Genomic DNA, 24,544 nt, shown 5'->3' with positions numbered 1-24,544 from the left:
GGGAGGGGGAGAGTTGTCTATGTTATAATCACTTAAAATAAAATGGATAAAATCGGTTTGAAAAACATAGCACTTTGTACTTGGAATAACTAGATCACGTTTTAATAAATTTAAAAAATCTCTGTTTATGCAACTATTTGTGTGATTCATTCACAATGTAGAACATTGCACCTTACCTTCTTTTTCTTTTACAAAGCACTAAACCAATTACCAAGGTGGTTATCAAGGTCACCAAGAGGATAAGAGGCACAATGATGGCAATGCTTCCTAGAAAATAAATCAATGAATAAATGAAATAAATAAAACGAAGTAAAGATTGATATAACTAAACACTTTATTACACCAAATCACTTGACCATTGACATAATAAAAATATAGCTGAGCACCCATATTTATATTTCTGGTTCATACCCTTGTTACTGAAAAATCATTCTCCTATGAAATACTTGAATGGCTGGAAACGTTTTTTAGACAGCTTTCATTTAAACCTATTGCATTAAATGCCTTGAGATTTGAGATCTGACTTCGTTGTCAATCTGAGTTTTCTGAGTCTCACCACACACTTTACTTCCAATGATGCAAGTACATGCTGGTAACTACTTTTAAATCAACTATGGCTGAATACACATTTACACAGTGCACGAGTCACATTCCACCCTTAGTTTTGTTCCTTTAGTTATAAATAGTTTCTGGCCATGAGTACATGTGGCAAGTTAGATGACAGCCTGGACAAACAAAAGGGGCATCCGTGGTGTTTGATTTGGAGAGACATTAGCATAAATACTGGTTTCACAACTTACTTGAAAGGAGTCCTTGAATATGTTATTTAAACACTTTGAGCCTCATGCTCTTCACCAATAAAACAGAGACAAGAAGATCTACCATGCAGGGCTCTTAGCTAGAGCCAGCAAAATTAGAGGGGAAAGGGGATTCTCTTTCTCAAGTTCAGTTTCAGAACAGTTTCAACAAAACATTTTGGGGATTTGGCTTACGTTGTACATGTCAATTTTCCCCTTCTTTCATGTACATGAGAATGGTCTTGGGTTCTATCACTGATAGAACAGATCTTCAAAAGTGGTCAAAGAAACTTGGTCTTAGTTTGTATGCATCAGATCACAGGGGAAAAGCAAAATTGAGGAGAACCTTTGCCTTCCATTCCTAGATTGGCCATGAGGGTGATAAAATTTTTAGCCAGGAATTAGGAGGCAACAATACTCCTTTGCTGATAATGCGACCCACAGGAGAATACACCTAGGATTGTACGTCATATATGGCTAGAAGAAAACTGAAAACAAAAGTTGCCTGATAACAGGAGAGTATTAACTGGCTAATGTTAACTTTTCCAACAGATAAATATCTAGGGCCCATGAAACAAAGGCTGTTGTCTACTTGGAGTAAACATCCAGTTGATTCATTCAAGTCAGATTAATCATTGGCTAACCTAAGAAACAAAACAACCCAACAATTAATTAAAATTTAATGTGGAGACCTTTAATGATTTAGGAACAGAATATTAAGGATTATTAAATCATATGATTTATTTTTTCATAAATACATGTGCATGTAAAAGTACTGGGATAGAAATTAATGGTAATACATGCATAATAAGAAGGCACTTAGGGACTTTATTATAGAAATATAGTTCTTTTTTAGTAGTTCTATGGCCATAGGATATCTGGGTGAGATAGTCCATACTGGAGATCACTTACCAAAATACCAAACAGTCTTCATAAAGGAAATATTGTGTATAAAATAATCTGTCACTTTGTAACTTCAAGACATAGTTTATGTGAAATAGCCACATAACCATCTCTTCTATCCAAGAAAAAATATGGCTCACCTTTTTTAGTCACTTTCTAAATGTAAAACTCATTTTACTTTTTCATGTAGCTGCTGAGACCATACAACTTAGTAAGTTTGATATTACATTACATCCTTGTTTTGGGGAAAGTGAACTTTATATGAATGTGTAATTTATTAGTAATTAATGAAAGTAGAGAATCTGGCATCTTGGATGGTAATTAACATTTGTTCACAAGATTTAATTACCCAGCAACAGCTTGGTTTCTTCATAAACTATGACTTCAACTGATTGATCACTACTTTATAAATATCCTTACTTTACTCTTTTTTGCTAGAATGTGTGTAAAATTGGTAGGTGTAAAATATCTACTAACACTGGTTTTTAAGTATATAAAATTTCTTTCCCCTCTGTGCAATTATAAATTATCTTAAAAAATAGATTGTATTTGTTCTATAGTTTGTCATTCTTATAAGAGAGAAAGCTGTTAATTATGCATGCTAGAAAACAAAGGATTTTTTTTTCCTATCACAGATGGCAGTTGCAATTCCATATATTATGGCACTCTGTTTAAGAATCTAGATTTCTGATATGTTTATGTAACCAATCAAGGTAATTGCAATAATGCTCAGTGTTGCAGGTAAATAATGTAGGGCGGCAGGTTTGCAGGATTTTTTTTTTTTTGTAAAATAGTTTATATTGTTAGAAACTGGCAGCCACAGATATTTTTAAAATTATAAAATACGGATTTATCAAAATAAGTATTTTTCCTACTAGCATCTATAGCACTAAATATCATATTGTAAAATATAATGATATATATTACAGGTGATTTTTTAACAATACATTACCGATGGTTTGTTATGAAGTGATAAAAGTACATTCCGTACTTGTTCAGGGTAGGAAAAGATATCTCAACAAGTTTCTCACAAAAAAAATAGAGCAAGTCTTTCTTTGCAACAGGTTTCGGAAGCCTCATTGTGCAACACTTTTTCAACAGAAGAAAGAACTGTCTTATTAAATTGTTATGATGAAGAGCCACCTTCCATGGGAGAGATAGTTTCACATAGCAGTTGAGGTAGTAGACTCTGGAGCCAAGCTACCACTGTTCAGATCTCAGTTCTACTATTTACTAGCAACATATGCTTGGGCCAATTACTTAACTTTGTCTCTCAGTTTATCATTTATAAGATGGGTATCATCGTTAATGGCTACCACACAGTAGTATCAATCGGATTATGCCTATTTTTAGTCATACAAATAGCAGATTTGATAAAGATTTGTTTTTGGAGAATTAGGATGAAGACATTATTTTGAGGTATTTTTTAGTTATATCTCTATATTTGCAAATTTATGGTCCCTGGTATCATACAATCAGTTTTTTTTTTCTGTATTGAAAAATGATGGATAGTATAATTATATAAATTTAAAATAGGAAATATGTAATAAATGTTTTATCACCCTGAGTTTAAAATTCTTCAAAATACCTTCCTAAGAGCCACACTAGCTTTTTTAAGTGGAACTTAAAACACAAAGCCCTAGGGTAACAGATCTGCCTAATTCCATAGGCTGTTTTTTAGATACTTTAAAATTCAAGGTGCAGTAAACATCACTACCTCTACTCAAAGATAATTAAGAAAGCTGTGCATGAATTGGAAAGGTGGATCTCCATGCAAATTGACAGTAAGGCAGTCACGGGCAGTGAATTCTGGACTGTGCTGAGGTCCAATGATGACAGACTACTTCAACCTTAGTGGAAATGCAAATTTAAAAGCACATTCTAAAGTATTATATTTCTTAGTGAATGGATGCCTTCTGCTAAAATTTGGGAAACATTTGACAATCATTCAATGTCTCTGGACTTTATCCAAGAGAATATAAGTACCCCTCCTATATTAGGAAGACTTAATTTAAATACTGTGCGTCTTTTCGGAGTTAGTGAAGCAAGTTGCTCTAAGCATAAATGCCTGATAATAAGCACCTTCTAATAGAATCATTATTTGGTCAACTTTGCTCAAGTTCTGTGATAATTTGACATTTACATAGCTAATAGCCCTTTCAATGTGCATTGATAGTTTCATTAAATTTAATGACTTTGAATCAGTGATGAGAGGAAGAGCCTCAGAATCTTTGGGAAAAGGGTTACAATTACTTGTAACTCTTCCCCCTATTTGATGTTCTCTACTTTAAAACAGTTGCATGTTTTTAGACGCATTTTCTTCTGAAGGAATTTGTTGCCCATGCAAATAGTTGGAGACTCCACTCTATAACAAAAACATCTGGAGCATTCCTGCTCAAATGATTTTCTAAACACCAAACTTTCCCCTTGTGGATGGACCTTATGTAAAATTTCAAAATTCAGCACATATTCTACTCCATTTCTTTCTTTTCAGAGAGTTTTATCAATATTTAAAATTGTTTTTGATTCTCTAAAGGCCGTGTATCTTATTTATATTCAGTAATTGAGAAATTACCATGAAAGAAAGGCTAAAACATCTTGTCTTTGCAATTCCCAATTTATTATAAATTCAGTGTGTCCTATAGTTTAGTAACTACAAATGTATTTTTCATTTCAAAAATTCCTCCTAATGATTGAGTTTTGTGAATAGTTTACAAAATATAAATTAGTATGCCTCTAGAGTTACTGCAAGTAATATTAGTTTGAATCCTAGATCCTGGGAAGAGAGAGAAAGAATTTTTTTTTCTTTTCTTCTTCTTTTGCATATCAAATTAGCCAAAGTATATTTAGCCACCTCTAACCTTTTATGAACTAAATCCCCAAATCCCAGTGCTTTCTCCCTATAGTTACATGCCCATACCTTCCCTGAGGCCTCCTCCCTTCTCTGATCTAAGGATAGCACACAAATTCCAAGGCAAACTCAAAATGTTCTATAACCGAGAATCACTCACTTCCCCTCTCCAAATTCAAATATTCAAGCCCAAACTACTTATTCTAGATCTTTTTGCCATTTTTTCAAAGATGTTCATGTTTATTAAGCCAAATTAATCTCTAAATGGTGGAAATTTGGACAGTGTTGCTTGAACAACTTTAAGCAATGATATAAAAGTATTTGGAGGCAGGGACTACAAACAGGTAGATAAGCAAACATCAGGAGCCTGCTTCTAGGGTACAAAAATTATATACTTCAGACCTGAATAGTGTCTTTCCTTTTTACAAACTCCAAAGTAGAATGCTTTTGTTTGTTTTCATGAAATCTTTCTCACCAGCAGTGAAGGACTAGGGAAACACTGGTAATGTAAGCATTTGTCAGTCAAGGATATTATTTTTCTTCTTCAAGAATGTATTCACCCACTCAATAAACATTACAAATTTTTCAAAGGTTCTCCCTCCATGGTCAAATTAATGAAAATATGTGTGAATTGGAAAACTTTATTTCATAGTTTTATTTTGAAAATCTTTATAACACCATTTAAAGTTGTCAGAAAATATAAACACACAAAAAGTCGATAGATGCACAAAAAGACTTGAAAAAATGTTGATCTGTGTTTTCATACACTTCAAAACCAGTACTTTAAAGACAAAACAATAAGTCAGTTTTGATCTTTATAAAGAATTGCTGGTTAATTTATTTCTCTTTAAGACTAACGGATGAAGTCTGTTTGTTCAACAGCACATTGAAATGCATTTCAAAACAATATATTTGGTTCTAATTAAAACATGGAAAAAAAATCACAGAATTCTTTTTCTTCCTGGAGCATTCTCACATCCATTGTGATATTTGCAGCCTTTGCAGCTGATGTATATTTCCTAAGAAAAGCTTATGCTAGGTTGGCAGATGTGCATTCTGAAAACTGCCCAAGTTTGAGATGAACTCTCACTGCCTAAAAGGGCACATAAATACTGGTTCTTGTCATTCTCTTCCTTATAGATGAAAAGTCAGTGCTTCATCTTTCAAGAACACCTGTATTGAAGTGGATCTCTTGCAAAATTCCATGAAGAACATGTTCCAATGCTCAACTCCCTCAGTAATGACAAAAAATGACAAAAAAAGAAAAAAAAATGATTTCTGTACTATGTGGACCAACCGAAATATAAATGTGAAGAACTTACTTGTGCTGATATGATCAGACTTGCTGCTCTTTGGGGCTGGCCTCTCACATTGTGTGCCTGACCAGTTGGTGGAGCATCTAAAAAGATCCAAACAACAAAAAAGGTGTGAATAATAAAACCCACGAGTCTGCTAATATTGTAACTTCAACCAAATGAAATGTTGTAAGAGCCAGTCACATAGATTCATGAATATTAGGTAGAGATTTCTGCTAATTTCCTGCATATTGTCAGTATGCTGAGGGTAACTTCAATTGAACTTCACTTGTTGAAATACTTTTTAAAGTTTATGCTTACAGTAATTTCTCCTTATTCTGTGTTAAAATTGGCACACTTTACAGAAATATTGAACTATTGATTCAGAAATGGAAACTAATTTGAGAATTACTGAAAATTATAAGTAGCCACTTACAAAAACTGAGTTTGCATATTAAGCAAATCCTTCTTCATTAAGTTTCTGTAATTTGTTTTGTGGGTTGTTCTCAGTCCAAAGTGGAACTAACTCCCAAAACAGCAAATGGTGATCTGTATCATAGTTCAAGCTGCAGAATTTTTACTCTCGTAATCAGAGATAAGAAAATACAGTGCTTTCCCATTTTAAATCATACTTCTATTACAACAAAGTCAATAGAACGTGCCCAAGTTTTTATTGGGAAAAGTTGTTTTCACCAAATAGGTATCATGACACTATGATGAGAGGTAGAAACAATAAGAATAATAGATCTGATTCAAATCCATTCTTTAAACATAAATCACAACTATATAATTAAATGGTTGCATCAAAATCAATGCTGGAATAATTTTAGCTGTGTTTAAACAATGTCCGTTGGCTAACACAAGATGCTTCTGTGCATCTGTCAGAGGAAATCCACAGAGAAACAACTTAATTGGCTTCGGTTCTCATTTAAAATGACTGTCAAATACCACCATATCAAGAATAGTTGTACACAATAAAGAATAGCTTCCAGAACCATTCTGAGTGGATCTCTCTGGGCATGGTGGGCCAAGCTAAATAACTGCAATTTCAAAGTCTTGCCAGTTCTGTCATAGCCAATTCTTATAGCTGGAGCTGTTTTCTGAACTAGGTTTCTATGATGCCATGTGAATTATCTATAATATTTGTAAAGATAGTATTGGCTGTCCAAAAACATGGGCAAATTCTCATAACATCATCATTACTGATAAAGTCAAATCATCAGCATAAAAAATTCTTTCAAAAAAGCATATATTAACTTAAGCATAATTGACAATGTTACTAAGAATATAGTTATTTAATTAATAATGATAAATTCAAACTATGAATATGGAGCATGATTCAAATGAAAATATCATTATTTATGTTATGATTCAGGTCATCACTCATGCATCAGCTCAACTTTTCGTTCAGTTAACTCATTGAAAGCTTACATATTATATAATATAATTTTCTATGTATCATATTTATTATAAACCATCCTCCAAGGAAATCATTAAAATGCATAAACACAGTTTAAGTCCAGGTCTATGACTGTCTGTGTTACTGAAGTGAGGTGATGGAATGAGCACATTTTCAAATAATTAGAATAAAGTAAACAACCAATAAAACAAGCGATTTTTAAAAATATTTGTTTCTTTGTCATTTGTGGTTTTTGCAGATGAATGATCTAGAAAATTGTTCCAATTCTTCACAGATTATAATTGTTGACACAGTCCACAGATAATTCAAAATAAGATGTTTAGGAACATTTTGCAAACGCGTCTTTGGAGTGAATTCTAATGATTGCAAAATTCTTCTTGTCTTAGGTAGCTTTACATCTGTCAAATCCTCCTAATCGACCATTGAGAATGTTTTCTATGCTTCAGTTAAAAACTAATACTGACTGTTCAGTAATTTCATTATAAAACTGACGCGTACAAGGCTACATATGTGCAATTATATTGAATTATTGAGTAAAATACCAAAATTTGCTCTTTACATTACCTAATTTAAAGAAAAAAAAAAATCATGGTTCATCTTAAATAAGAGGAATGACCCAAGGTATATTCTGCTGTGTTAGTGGAGATATGAACCTCCAGGGCTCATCATTACATTGACATGCTTTGAAGCCAGAAAATTGAATTGCTCAGGAATTGAATTAAATGCAAATTGGCACTGTTTTGTTCTGACATGACCATTACGTATATTAAATAATATAGAAAGTTATGAAAAATATGCTTTCAGAGCTCCAGAGAGATATTTTTAAACAAAGAGGATAAGGATAGTGTGGTTCTTATTGCAAACTCTGAAATTGTTTAAGCAGGATAAGTGGTGTTTGTTAATAGTATGGCATAATTTCCTAATTTATCCATGGCTTGGAACCCAGTATTTATGATAGATGAAAGAAGTCACCTGCTTGTGGTCATAATCCTCTTCTATTTTAAATTGTAGGAACACATTTAAATTCCTAATCTTTATGGAATGTTTTACTTATTACCTACTGAAAAAACCTCTCAAAAACTGTACTGGAGAAATAATTAATTTTAACAGTTATACGTCTTAATCAACTGATGATCACCTTGCAATTCTCCCTGTACTCCTTATAAAATAATGTTTTATGGCCAAAGATAAAATATGTTCCACTGTTTTGCATTTGTCTCAATCTTAAAAAAATCTCCTTTCTATTAAATCAAATAGAAATCATCATTCTTATTACTACCTCACAAAATCACAAGTTAAGGTATTTGCTGCTCCACAGGTTCTTCTAATGGTTGATTTAAGATCAAGTATTTTTATCGTCTTTATAGAAATTAATAAATCTTCATACTCTGAGTAGATTACAATGATCAAAGCCATTAATGGCAGAGCATTTAAGAATAGGAATGTGTGCAGATCATCGAAATTTCCTGTACAATTCGCCACTGAATTATTTGCATAACCATGCAGATTATAGTTTCTCTGTCATCTGCCTTTCTTTCATCATTCCTTAAGCAAAATCCGTAGTCCATGCTCTGGCCATCTGTGATTTGTACTGCTGCAATCCACTGCTCCTTCCTATCATCAAGGGACAATTTTCTCTCTCTCTCTCTCTCTTTTTTTTTCATTTTGTTTTTTGAGACAGAGTCTCACTCTGTTGCCCGGGCTAGAGTGCAGTGGCATCAGCCTAGCTCACAGCAACCTCACACTCCTGGGCTCAAGTGATCCTCCTCCTCAGCCTCCCCAGTAGCTGGGACTACAGGTGTGCACCACCATGCCCGGTTAATTTTTTCTGTTTTTGGTAGAAACTGTGTCTTGCTCTTGCTCAGGCTGGTCTCGAACTCCTGAGCTCAAGCAATCCTCCAGCCTCGGCCTCCCAGAGTGCTAGGCATGAGCCACAGTCTCCAGCCTGATAATTTTCAAGTTAGTGCTCCACGGCCTACTCAACCATTTTATTTTTCTCACCATCATGAAAACCTGTGTATCATTCATTTCCCTTAACCTTGGGGTAATGAAAATAAGCTTCATCTTATGTGCTGATCACTATACTACTGTGTATTATTTAACTTTTTAAACACTTCCATGAATTTTAACTAAGCACTGTTGTATCAGGGATGGATAGATAGATAAATATTAATAGATAGATTCCTATTTATTTAGTGAAATAATCATTCATTCTTCTTTCTTTATATCATCAAATAAAGTTACTGCTCTTAGCAGTTTCCTGCAGTCAGTAGCTGCCTGGTAAATGGTTACTGATTTAACATTCTTTGACATCTTCCCTTCTTTCCTAGACCATTGATATTGATAAGAAAGATTATTTACTACTACATGGTTTTCTTAATCTTATTATTTCATTTCTGTAATAGCTGCATGTATAAAATGCTCTAAACTAGAGAATTTTTTAAGTGGTTTGGGGTTATAGCCAGGAATCTATATTTTAACAAAGTGAATGTGATTAAAGTAATTCACATATCCCACTTCAAAAAATATTTGATATAAATTATTACTATATTCCCACAGACTTTGTTTTTAAACCAAACGTTACTTACTCATTTCTTTATTATTACAGGTCAAGAATGATTACTCCAAAGATTAAATAACCTAAGTAGAAGTATTTACATAGTCTGTGAGTTTATTTATTTATTTATTTATTTATTTTTGTAATTACTTCTCATCTGAATGTTGCTATATGAAACACATGGTTAGCAAATTCATCCTGTCCCTTAACAGTGTGTGAAATTATTGTATAGCTACAATATTTTTTGTTTCAATTATCATTTTCTGTAGCAGAGGGGAATCTCCTTGTAAAAAGGTAATAGTATACAGATATTACTAGAAAGCACAATAAACACTTTTGGAATACCAAAATAAGTTCTGCATTTATAACGGGAAAAATAAAATCTTTAAAATAGAAGTTATTACATTTAATAGCACAGCTATAAGATATATGATTAATTTGTCAAAAATAATGATAGTTCTGAAGTAGTAGAGTGATTATTACTCAGAGAATTAAAATCAGATATAAAATACTGAAGGTATATTACAATTTTTAGGTATTATCTTTCACTGTAACAATGATCAATTTATATGAACTACTCCTGTCATTTTGCAAAAGTGTTGGTCTAGAGTCACCCACTTTGGGAGGACTTCAAAATAAAATAATGAGATTAATAGCTGCTCCCACTTTTCATCAAATTTAAAGGTCATGGACTCTTCTGACCACAGTGAAATTCAAAGGTGAACCTTAAAGCAACTTGAAATTGGATTTCTTCTCTTATGTATATGTGCAAGGCTGCCCTTATTAAACATGATGATGGAAGCATTCAGAAAGAAAAATCTTTTAATATAACCTTTTCTTTCACCATACAGGAAAGATAATGGCACAACAAGATTAAAGAAGCCTTGGAAAAATTGTGCATGGTGTCATGCATGTCTCAGTGCTCCTAAAATCTCATTCAATAATAAATAAAAATATGATTACATTTATGCATCAGATTTATGCTAAAGTATTTTAATTTAGTGAAGAAAATTAGAAAAAGTAAAAATTACATGCAAAATGCATTTTTTTCTGATTAATTCTCCAAATTTCACTCTTCTGATATTGAGAATATGACTATATTTACATAATATTCCTCATATGAAAGCTCTACACTTTATATAGCCTCCAGCACCTCCTATGCCTCCTCTCCTTATAGACAGTAGCACTGCAAAATGCAAAAATTTTTATTGTATTTTGGGACACATACTCAGATATTTATTCACTGCTTTGTTTGATTTTTCCTTAAAACTATTTTTCACCTATTATAGCTTCCCAGTCTTCTTAGATAAAACTACTTCATGTATGCATAAGGATTCTTAATTTTTATAACACGCTTCACAAATTTCTGTCGCAACTTTCATCTGAAATTTTGTATAACGTTCGATTAAAATTTGCAAAACTTTGTGACAGATCCTAGGACAGGTACTGTCATAAAAAATATACTTGTATTCAAATTCTATCACAATCTTATGAATAGAAATTATCCACTGTATGAAACGAGGACATCCATCTTCAAATAATCTGCCTAAAGAATCACAACTAACAAATGGTAGAAATAGAATGTGGAGTTATTATTTTATCATTGTTTTAGATGACAATTCCGTGATCCTTTTAATTCAATGCAGAAGTAGGAAAAAAAATTATCCTTACTTTTTCATGCCCAGGAAAGTACCAGTTGCTTAATTACAAAGTCAAAATATTCAGAACAGATGCTCCCCTGTGCCACGTCCTGTGATTGGGAATTGAGCACCCCAGCCCCCCCAACCCCCCGCCATTAAGATCTGACCAGAGAAGTATTGGAGACCACAGGCACCACCTGAGAAGCCTTGGGCAACTACATCAGTGGGACCTAGGCAATGTGGAGGAGAACCTCAGCTTCACAGCAGCCCCAGCCCACCTCTGCAGTCCTTGGGACACTGAGATAAACCCCTGCCTCTGTGACTGGCATCAGCAGTCTCCATGCTGATGGAACAGCCCAGATATCTATGTGGCTCTGCCCATGTAATCTCCAGATCCAGCTCAGAAGCTCTTGCTGTGCCAGAGCCCAAGGCTCTGCCCTTGTAGCTCCAGGGACTCTGCCAGACCTGTGATACCACCCGTGAGATACCAGAATTGTGCCAGGGTGCCAAGACCCCAACCTGAGTTTCCACTACTGACCCTTGGGCTGGCAGAAGCTCACCCAGCTCTAACTTTTCACCCAGGATCCACCAGCCCTGGGCAGCCATCACTACTGGACCTGGTTCATGCAAATGCCCACAACCTGGTCATCCACAACCACTACCTAAATAGAATCACCCAGCTGCCAATGTCACCTCCACTTGGTGACCCCTGGCAGAGCAATCCTCCACAATAGCCACCATAGAGAGCATCACATCCAGCCCCCAACTTGACCTTTCAACATTGAGCTGGGGAACAACCCTCTAATCCACACAAAGATTATCTAGCACTGGCTTGAACTAAGGAAATCACAGGGGAATGGGTCAAAATGGAACACCTGTTCTAAAGGCTTTCAGTTGACCCACCACTCCCCTGATGAGTCAACACTTCAGAGTATGACAGAAAAGCTCCATCTAGCACCTCTCCCTTCTCATTACTAAACAGGAGAGTTCCCTGCAAAGGAGAAAATGTACCTTGCAATCTTATTAACCCAGAGCTGAGAGAAGAGGAGCCAAATGAGAGAAACCAACAAAAGAACCCTGGCAACATGAAGAAACAAAATAGTTCAACACTCCCAAGGGATCATAGTGGAGTTAAACAGTGGACTACATCCACAAGAAAATTGGTGAAATAACATAAACAAATTCAGAATATAGATGGCAAATAAGATGAAGGGAATTGGAGAGAAAGTTGAAAACCAACAAAAAGATGCCAAAAATATCTCAGGAAATCAATGAAAAAGTTTCTATAGAGGTAGACAACCTAAGAAAGGATATAATAAAACTTAAAGAAATGAAAGAGTCATTTAGGTAATTTCAAAACACGGCAGAAAGCCTTAACAATAGACTAAACCAAGAGGAGGAAAGAATCTCAGAGCTTGAATACAAGGCTCTCAAGCTAATCCAGTTATTCAAGGAGGCACAAAAGAGAGTAAAAAAGTCTGAGCAATCACTGAGGGAGATATGGGACTATATGAAATGAAGTAATATATGAATTATAGCTATCTCTGAGGGATAAGAAGAAAAAGTAAAAGCGTGAAATACTTGTTTGAGGGAATTATTGAAGACAACTTCCCTGATATCACCAGAGATTCAGACATCCAGATGGTTCGATGGTTATCGAACACCAGGAAGGTTCGTAGCAAATAGGATATCTCCAAGACACATAGTCATCAACATGGCCAAAGTCAAAAGGAAGGAGAAAATTATGCAAGCAGCAAGATAAAAGCAACAATGAATCTACAAACAAAAACCCATCAGGCTAACTGCAGACTTCTCATCAAAAACCTTACAAGCCAGAAGGAATTGGGGCCACATCTTCAATCTTCTCAAACAGAATAACTACCAGGCTAGAATTTTGAATTCTGCAAAACTATGTTTCACAATTGATAAAGAAAGTAAGCCTATTCCAGACAAGCAAACACTGAGGGAAACTGTCATGACCAGACCTGCCCTGCAAGAATTATTCAGAACTGTATTATATACAAATCAGCACAGGTTGGGTGTGGTGGCTCACTACTGTAATCCTAGCACTCTGGGAGGCCGAGGCGGGAGGATCACTTGAGGTCAGCAGTTCAAGACCAGCCTGAGCAAGGGCGAGACTCTGTCTCTACTAAAAATAGAAAGAAATTGGCTGGACAACTAAAAATATATAGAAAAAATTAACCAGGCATGGTGGCACATGCCTGTAGTCCCAGCTACTTGGGAGGCTGAGGCAGAAGCATTGCTTAAGCCCAGGAGTTTGAGGTTGCTGTGAGCTAGGCTGATGCCACGGCACTCTACTCTGGGCAACAGAGTGAGACTCTGTCTCCAAAAAAAAAAAAAATACAAATCAGCACAATAGATGGACACCAGTGTAAAATCACTGACACAAAGAAAAACTCCTAAAACTCACGACTCTCGTAAAACAATAGCACAAGAGGGAAAACAAACAATAAGGTATACCCAAAATGATGAACAAATCAGCACTCCACATATCGATTCCATCACTCAATGTTAGTGGTCTTAATGTTCCACTCAAAAGACATAGGCTGGCTAAATGGATGAAATGACAAAACCCAAATATCTTCTGTCTCCAGAAAACACATCTAAACCACAAGGATACATACAGACTCAAAGTGAAAGGATGGAAAAAAATATTCCACACAAGTGGAAATAAAAAGAGAGCAGGTATAGGCATTTCCATATCAGATAAGATTGACTTTAAATCAACAAAGATAAAGAAAGACAAAGAGAATCATTGTACACTGATAAACGGAGCAGTTCAACAAGTAGACTTAACAATCTTAAATATATATGCATCTAACATAGTAATTCCCAGATACATAAAACAAATTTTACTAGAGGTAAACAAAGAAATAAATAGCAGCATCATAATTGTGGAGGGGCTTCAATACTCCAGTTTCAGAGCTGGACAAATCATCAAAACAAAAACTGAATAAAAGTGCACTGCACTTAAAATGGACTCTAAATCAAATTGACCTAATAAACATTTACAGAACATTTTACCCCCAGATTACTGAATATACATTATTCTCAGCAGCACAGGGGACATTCTCCAAGACTGATCATATCTTAGGCCACAAAACAAGCCTCAAAAAATTCAAAAAAATCGAAATCACACCATGTACCTTCTCAGTCCACAACAAAATAAAACTGGAAATTAATCACAAGACAAACACTCAAACCTACACAAAGTAATGAAAATTAAACAAACTGCAGTTGAACAATTATTGGGTCCAGAATGATATTAAAATAGAAATCAAAAGATTCCTTAAATTGAATGACAAAGGGGACACACGCTCTCAAAATCTATGGGACTTAGTGAAAGCATTCCTCATGGGAAAATTCATACCCTTAAATGCTTACATCAAAAGGACACAAAGATCAAAAATTAACAGCCTAATATCACATCTCAAAGAACTAGAAAAAGAAGAGAAAACAAACCCAAAGCCAGCAGAAGAAAAGAAATAACAAAGGTCAGGGAAGAACTAATGAAATAAAACACAAAAATATAATACAGAAGATCAATGAAATAAACTTGGGTCCTTGAAAAGATAAACAAAATAGACAGACCTCTTGCTAGATTAACAAAGAATAGAAGTGAAAGTACCCAAATAAGTTCAACCAGAAATAAACAAGGAGACATTACAACTGATACCACAGAAATACAAAACACTATCCATGAATATTACAAAAATCTCCATGTACATAAACTAGAAAATGTAAAGAAAATGGACCAATTCCTGGGAACAAACAATCTCTGAATTCACAATCAGAAAAAAATACAACTTCTGAACAGATCAATAATGAGCAGCAATATTGAAGCAGTAATAAAAAATCGTCCAACAAAAATAAGCCCTGGACCAGATGGATTCACAACTGAATTCTACCTCACCTACAAAGAAGAGCTGGTACTCACAGTGCAGAAATTATTTCATAACATCAAGAAGGAAGGAGTCCTCCCCAACTCATTCTACAAAGCCTGTATCACCTGATACAAATGACAGAAAAGGATACAAAAACAGCAACGAAAAACAACAGACCAATATCCCTTACAAATATAGATGCCAAAATCCTCCATAAACTGAATCCTCCTAGCAAACTGAATCCAACAGCATATCAAAAAAAAAATCCATCAAGACCAACTGGGCTTCATCCCAGGGATGCAAGGTTGGTTCAACATGCATAAATCAATAAATGTGATTCATCACATAAAGAGAAGCAAAAACAAAGATCATATGATCATCTCAATAGATGTAGGAAAAGCATTCCACAAAATTCTGTACCCTTTCATGATAAAAATCTTCAACAATCTAGGCATAGAAGGAACATATCTTAAAATTATGAAAGCCAATATGACAAAGCCACAGCCAACACCATGGCTAAATGGGAAAAATTGAAAACATTCCCCCTAAGAAAAGGAACAAATCAAGGGTGCTCACTGTCACCAATTCTATTCAACATAATGCTGTAAGTCCTAGCCAGAGCAATCAAGAAAGAGAAGGAAATAAAGGATATTTAAATTGGAAAGGAGATCAAACTATTGATTTTTGCTGATGATATGATATGGTATTTGTAAAAGCCCAATGAATCCAACAAAAGAATTCTGGAATTGATAAATAAATTCAACAAAGTCTCAGGATAAAAAAAAAAAAATCAATGTACATAAATCAGTAGCATTTCTGTATACCAATGACAGTCAAGCTGAGAGTCAAACCAAAGACTCAATACCATTTATAATATCTACAAAAAACAAACAAACAAACAAAAAAACCCACACAAAAACAGAATACCTAGGAATAAACTTAACTAAGGAAGTGAAAGAACTCTACAATAACTAGGAAATACTGAGGAAGGACATCACAGAGGACACAAACAAGTGGAAAAACATATCATATTTATAGATCAGTAGAATCGACATTGTTAAAATGTCCATACTACTCAGAGTGATTTACAGATTCAATGCAATCCCCATCAAAATACCAAGGTCATATTTCACAAATCCAGAAAAAATAATTCTACATATTTTTTTTAGAACCAGAAAAGAGCCCAAATAGCCAAAGCAGTCTTAAGCAAAAGAAAAAAATCCGAAGGCATCACATTACCAGACTGCAAACTATACTGCAAGGCTATAGTAACCAAAACAGCATGATATTGGCACCAAAATAGAGACATAGACCAATGGAACAGAACAGAGAACACAGATGTAAAACCATCCTCATACAACCAATTGATCTGTGACAAAGAAGACAACAATCCATACTGGGGAAAAGAAGACCTACCCAAAAAAGGATGCTCAGAAAATTGGATGGCCACATGCAGAAGAATGAAACAGGGTTCCTATCTATCACCATTCACAAAAATTAATTCAAGATGGATAAAAGACTTAAATTTAATGCACAAAGCTGTAAGAATTCTAGAAGAAAATATAGGAAAAATTCTTCTATATAGGCCTAGGGAATGAAATTTAAGACTAAGACCCCAATGGCAATTACAGCAACAACAAACTAAATAGATGGGAATTGATTAAATTAAAAAGCTTTTGCACAGCTAAGGAAATAGTCATCAGAGCAAACAGCCTACAGAATGGGAGAAAATATTTACAAACTATACATCTGATAAAGGGCTCATATCTAAATTCTACAAGTAACTCAAACAAATCAGGAAGAAAAAACCCAATCAACTTCATTAAAAAGTGGACAAAAGACATGAACAGAAGATTTTCAAAAGATGATAGACAAATGACTAACAAACATATGAAAAAATGCTCAATGTCACTAATCATCAGTGAAATACAAATTAAAACCACAGTGAGATAACATCTTACCCCTGTTAGAATGGCTTTTATTAAAAAGTCCAAAAATGATAGATGCTGGTGTGGATGCAGAAAGAAAGGAACATTTATACTCTGTTGGTGAGAAACTGCAAATTAGTACAACCTTTATGGAAAACAGTATGGAGATTCCTCAAAGAACTAACAGTAGACCTACCTTTCCAGCAATCTACTTCTGGTGTTAACCCAAAGGAAAAGAAGTCATTTTATCAAAAAGATGCCTGTATTTGAATGTTTATAGCAGTACAATTCACAGTTGCAAAGATGTGCAATCAACCTAAGTGCCACCGATTACTAAATAGAGTAACAAAATGTGGTATATGTATACCACAGAATAGTACTCAGCCATAAAAAAGGATGAATTAATGCCTTTGCAACAATTTGGATGGAACTGGAGACCATTATACTAAGTGAAGTTTCTCAAGGATGGAAAAACAAGCACCATGTGTACTGGCTATTAAATTGGAACTAACTTATGGGTAGACATATGCCCAGAGAGAAGTAAAGCTCATTGGAAATCATGTCTCAGGGAGGGGAGCAGAAGGTAGGAGCAAATACCTATCTAATGGGTACAATGAACACTTTCTGGGTGATGGGCACACTTATAGCTGTGACTCAAGCATTACAAAGGTGATTCATGTAACAAAAACATTTGTACCCCCTTAATACTCTGAAATTTAAAAAATAAAAAGTCAAAATATTATTTAAAAAAATGCAAGCAAATGCATTTTTTGAGTTGTAAAATTGTAAATATTACCACATTGACTCAGACCTGTGGTCAGCAATGCCCAATAATCTGTCTCTAGTAGTGACAGTGAGGAATATATTAATATCCTTCTTGATATCAACTTCACATCTTTGTGGTGCTCCAAAATACTGTAGATGTACTTAATGTATCTTTAAAGATCCATCAATCATAAATTCATTCAAAATGTAAAAACAATAAGTATAACTCTTATTATGACTCAGTTAATACAACTTTGAATTTCTGCAACAATTTACTCCATATTTAACTCATTTTGTATTTTTTCTTATAAACTATTTGGTAATATAATTTCTGTTTATTAAGTACTCTTCTCATCAAAATTTGACTGTTACTTTTTACCTGGCAATAGCTAGTTATTACCCGGTATTGTTTTCTTCAAATAGCCTAAGTTATAATCTTAAATTTATATCTGTTTTAATAAGCATACTTGATTCCACTGCATAATAATACATTATATTGCCCAATTTTAAAATATTACATTAAATCTGTAAGTGTTAACTAGTACTGATAAGATTTAAGTCAAAATTAATCTTACGTCAATATTAAGAAAATTTTATCAGAAAGTGTTCTTGATTTCTGAGAGGTGTTAATGGGATAGAGTAAAAAATAATAATTATAAATGCTCAATAAAGTGTTTATTGAACCAAAAATTATTTTTGGAAAGAGTAAAAATTAATGAGAAGTTTCATTTGAAGAGGTAGCCATGAAGGAAATAAAATTAATAAAATGTATTATTTAAACTTATGTATTTTAAGGATTAAGGATAAATAGAAAAGTTGAAATCTAGTTTACCAATAACTTAACCAGAAAAAGAAGATGGTTACGTTTGGATGCTTTAAGTTAGAAATGTTTAAACGTGAAATTCTGTGCAATCCTGCTTGAGCATAAATGGCCACTGAAGTGTTAAATGATGACTGAATAAATTTCAAAAATATGAAACGTCTAGGAATGGAACACTTTACCATCTAGATATTCTCCGGGAAATTTTAATGAAAGCTGATCAGAGAGGCATAGATATTTTTTAGAGTGAGTAGACTATTTCTACTTAACTGAACATATTACACATATGGACTGAAAAGGAAAAGAAATAATCATAAAATTAATATTCAGTATTATGTGGATGTAATTGAAGACATAAAAGAAGGCTATTACATTAGAAACAGTGGTTCCAATTCTACAGCTAAAGGTAGGAAGAAAATTCGAACGTATGCAATACCAGTGGAAGCTTTCAAGATGAAAGCCAATTTCAAAATCGGTTTAAAAACATACAAAGCCATGAGGGGAAATCTCAGTGCTTACTACCACACAGACAAAGCACCTAGCTTGCTACCTGGATATTTTATGTTTTAGCACAGAGTAAGAATAAACAATAAAGAAATTATCTATAAAAATGCAATGAAGGTCTTTCCTAATTCTTAGGGTCTCTGAGGTGTATGCAGGGTAATGAGACCTGAAACTGTGATGGGAATACCCGGCATAGCCATCCAATTGCAATATCTCTTAAATATATTGTAATTAAGTACTGTTCAAGATATATTGATCCTGTACAAATCTGGGGCAATAGTAAGACGTCAGGAGGTGTTATTAGAAGGTTTTGAGTATGTGAATGATTTTATTAGTGCAATATCTAACTCTAATACTCTAAAAATATTCAATTTATTTTTAGGTGCAGCACTCATGTATAGAAATACTGATGCTAGCCATTTGTTTAATTTATAGTCTGAATCATTGGGAAATGAATTAGATATACAAATGGCTATCTTCTTTCTGGTTTCTCAGCATAGCCCTTGTTCTAGTTTTCAAGTTTTCTTAATTATCCTTGCATATCCACCGAAAAGTGTAATAACACCAAAGCTTTCCAAAACCAAACAATTTGTAATTGATAAAGGGATCTTGTATTAGTATCAGCTTCAACCACCCAATTACTACCATTCAGCCTTCCTCAAAATCTAGGACACTCACTTTCAAAACTTTTTTTTTAAATTGTAATTGTTTAAAAATAAAAGAAGCCATCAAAAAAAAAAAAAAGACTGAGATAAAATGAGAAAGATTTGTTAAAATCAAGCTTCAGTATGAATTAACAAATTTGTCTATCCAGCATAAATGTTAACTAGTTACAAAATTCTCACCAGATTTGTTTAACATTTATAAGAACATGTTGCAGACAGAAACATCTGAAAGCTTGTGACAAAAGATGCCTATCACACACACATCTTTCCTAATCCTAGTGTTTGATTACTTTTCCTAGACTCAAGGTGAGAAGGTTTAAGCAGGCAATGCTCTAAAAATTGGTTCAGGAAGTAGAGACAAATGTCTTCAATAAATCTAAAATGTTATAAAGTACTACAGTGGTATTTTACGTAACAGAGAAAACTGCTACAGGCATCAATTATAAATGTCTTTATATATTTGATCAACATCCAATCAAAAATATGCTATATTCTACTTTCATAGGTCTCTGCTTATACATACATTTGTAAACATCTAAATATGCATTTGCCTATGACTATGCTAGACTATAATTTACTAAAAGGTAGAGATGATGTAGTATTCATCTTTTTATTCACTCATTTCTTGAACAATATCTGATACATAGTCAATAGGTAATTTGGTTGTTCAATATGTTTCCTTTTGACAAAATGAATGAATGGATGCATGAAGGCATGGAGGAGCATAGTTGAACACATATGAATACACATCCATATCTAGAAGTGTAATATACATGTGCATACCCTATTCTGTGCAGAATGTATAGCACCATTTATAAGAACATGCTTTCAGGTGATTACCAGTCATTGCTCATTCAAAGAAATGTTAATATATTATGTGAAATATTTCAGATATAAGAACCAATGTAAACTCTTTTTTTTTAAATTTTGTTTCTTCTTTCTTTCATTCTTTCATTCATCAATTCTTCCATTTGTAAAATTAGATTGATTACATTCTAGCAACTTGGGCATATATAAATTTTATTCATTCAATGATGTAAATTGTGTGCCATTCATTTCTTGTCCCAGGGTGCAGCAAACTAAGAAAATGTTATTTTATTTCTGTGACAAAAAATCTGTTCTAAAGGTATTTGCCTGATGGGTAATTTAATATAGAAATCAGTTTTATATAAAAAAACAATAAATATACAATTAAATGTAATTTAATTCTATCAATTAATTTAAATGATTGGTTGAAATTTAAGTGCTGGGATGAGTGACAAACAGCATGCGTGAGTTTTGGAATTAGACAGGCCTGAGTTGAAATCTAGGCTCTGCTTCTCACAAAAGGTCTCTCTTCAGGCAATTCACCCCACTTCCGGTTTCTCAGTTCTTATTACCAGGCAGAGCAACGCTTCCTGCTTTTGTCACACTTTACCACAGATCTAGCCTCTTGTGTTTTAACCTTTATTTTCCCCTTAAATCTACTTCCTATCCTAATTTACATTTTTTCCTTTCTATTTTATATGGTTTTCTTTCACTACCTCGTCTTTCTTTTTCTTCCTTCATCTTTTCCTTTTTTCTTTTTACCAAGGCAAATTAAACTTCTCAAAAGCAAAAAAAAATAGTAATAATAATAGTTCCAGGTTTCTTGAGAAATATAATATATATAAAATTTGCATCTGAATTAGTTTAACTCAAATGATAAGCAATATTATAAATGTTAAATTTAAAGATTGCATATGGCATACCAATATCAATATAATTATAATTTCTGATTTGTATTCCCAACGAAAAAATGTTAAACCTTAGTTTCTCTATTCCTTTAACATGATGTCTCTTTCTGCTACTATCCTAGTATAGAAAACAAGAAATAAATTATTTCCCTAAATGATGGTAATATAAGCAATTTTTAATTTGTTTAAATTTATAAACTAAAGCAACTGGTAAGCATATGAGTCTAATCCTCATTTGGGAATTGTATAGGGTTCATTTGGGATCAAGTGCTAGGTTGAAGGTTAATTAATATAATTTTATTGACTTGTTCAAGCATGGAACATGAGCAAGAAATAAATCTTTTTTGCTATAAGCATCTAAACTTTGAGGTTGTTTGTTATAGCTGTAAAAATCTAAGGAAAGCAGGCTAATAGAGACAAAAGAATTTAAATTGTTAAAGTGGCAACAGTTACACAAACAAAAATAATATATAGTGTGTTATGTTTTCTTTCTTTGGTTATTCTGACTGACTGATTATATTAAATGCCAAGAATATGTCCCCAAAATCAAGGAAAATAACATGACCACATCAAAGCTACATGCCAATATCTGCCCAGTATACAACTATGTAATAATTGTATAATAATTGTAAAGAACATTGTTCTTTATTAAGCAGTGTCGCTTGTACTCTCAAAGCACAAATCAGAGTTTAAATTGCACAGAAAAATATACCTGTGTTGTTTTCTTCCCCATGGCATGAGTTGCATGGTGAAAGCTAGAACAGGCTACAGCCTTATACCTGGGATGATAAAGGATAGATATTGATGTGACAAATCGTCTTGGCCTTTACTGCTCCATAATACATGCACATTTTATATTTTGTGCTTTGAAAATATGCCAAGGGGCAGAAAGCAAACCAGGGACATGCAATGACCTGACTCTTGAAATGTGGACAACCAGGCTGCTGACGCTGAATTGCTCAATACCCCCTCTGAAAAGTTGTGATCTGTTTGAAGTCACTCATGACAACTTCCTTGTGCTCGTCTCAAATAATCTCTATGGAGCTACAAGGTCACTGGTCCACACGGATGAGTACGGCGCAGGCTGACAGGAAGACCAGTGAACAAATTGTGCAGTCTCCTTTTTGCAAAGCCAATATTTTGAGAAACCAAAACCTTAATTAGCCATCATAATATAGAGGGATAATTCACACCTTTTAAAAATTTGTGACAGAAAGAGAACTCATTATCTTCCTCCCAAAAGCCTTAACAAAAGCTTCTCTAGTACCTGTGAATTTCCTCATGTACTTCTCACTCTAAGGACTTGGAAAATAATGCTGAACTTTTAATAAAATAATTAGTTTGGAACAATCACAAAAATGAAGAAAATGACAAAGTGCTTAATTCAGATCACTCTCTAAATGGATGTCCCTTTGGTACTTACATATTCACTTTGCATCCTTCTGTGTTTTAAAAAATTCATTTCAAAAATGTTTATAAAGCTAGATTCCACTCATATTTTCTAAGGTAATTGAGGACGGACACCCTCAATAGTACTTGAGCTGCCTTTATTGCAGTTCCTTTCCCAATCGCCATTATTGTCACTGCCTTCGCACTATTAACCTTTCGTTGATGCCAGATACTGCTTATTTTTAGTAACACGCACTTTTTAAGAAACCTCAACTTATTTTTCAACTTCGGATTCCTAGCAGCTCAAATTATACCAGGTTTTGGTTATTTTCTGTCTGGTCTATTACAATGGCTTTAAGATTTTACTTTTTTTGTTAAGTGTTTATCATGTTGAAGACATTTTTATCCCCAAAACAATTTTAAGGGATAGATGCTATTAGCATTTCCACATTAAGATGAGAAAAGAGGCACAGAGAAGAAAAAGTGAACAAACAAAACAAACTACAATCCTGAGATACAAGGTCCTCTATACTCTTTCTTTGTGCTTTGTTTATTAATAAACCCACTAGTCATTTTTTAACTGAAAATCTTTATCGTCCTTTCTATTGCAAATTGGGAGTCATTATAAAATCGACTTTTTCAAACCTAGGGGCTACTTTTCTAACAGATCACCACGTCGTTAAGACCTTTCTGAAACATACACATGATTGTGACACTTAATATTTCGAATGGTACCAATGTTCCCCTGCTGCTCATAGGATGAATTTCAAACTCCTATCTTAGCATGACAATTTTGTGAGAGTTATTGTTACCATAATTAATATTAATAATTATTAATATTATTGTCTGATATCCCTCCACAAGCACCATTTATCTTACACAACTCAAATGCCCAAAGCACCTGCCATATTCCTTCTTGCCTCATCTCGTCCCTCAGGTAGACTCAGAGGCTCTCAAGGGCAGGTGCTAATACCTGACTTTCTTCTTATTCCCTACCCATTTTTGAGAGAGAATCTCAAAGAAAAAAAAAAGCAGATAATAAACAAAAGGTAAGGGGAAGAGAGAGCAAAATTAATCCAATTAAGTATTCCTAATAAGATGCTGTATTAAGCCTCTTTTGTTCTTTATTTAGATCTTTCATGTGAGTTCCATAGCACTCAGGAAACATCATACAGTAGTTTTAGAAACGAGACAAGCAGACCAAAAGTCGTGGTAAAATAGATCATTTTTCTCTTATTTTCTGACTCTTTGGTCTTTGAGAATTTATTAATGAAGAAAGACGTGCTATTACAATGATAATAGAATAATTGTTATATCATAGGCTTCCACATATCATAATACAATACAGGCACCAAGACATTAGCTTTTTTTTTTTTTTTTTTTTTTTTTT

General features: G+C 33.8%; 1 protein-coding gene across 1 annotated transcript in view; it reads right to left on the bottom strand.

Annotated features, from left to right (window-relative positions):
- LRP1B (low density lipoprotein receptor-related protein 1B) overlaps positions 1–24,544 on the bottom strand; it is a 542,706-nt gene that overhangs the window by 14,570 nt on the left and 503,592 nt on the right. Inside the window, exons 43-44 of the mRNA XM_012650500.1 lie at positions 5,874–5,950; positions 177–267 (exon numbers count right to left, since the gene is read on the bottom strand). Of these exons, the coding sequence (XP_012505954.1) occupies positions 177–267; positions 5,874–5,950 (168 nt within the window). The remainder of the gene's footprint in view (positions 1–176; positions 268–5,873; positions 5,951–24,544) is intronic.

Source organism: Propithecus coquereli, unplaced genomic scaffold (assembly GCF_000956105.1).
Source record: "Propithecus coquereli isolate 6110/MARCELLA unplaced genomic scaffold, Pcoq_1.0 Scaffold33, whole genome shotgun sequence".
NCBI lineage: Eukaryota > Metazoa > Chordata > Mammalia > Primates > Indriidae > Propithecus > Propithecus coquereli.
Note: the sequence above shows the minus strand (reverse complement) of the source record. Positions and strands in the feature narration are given on the sequence as shown.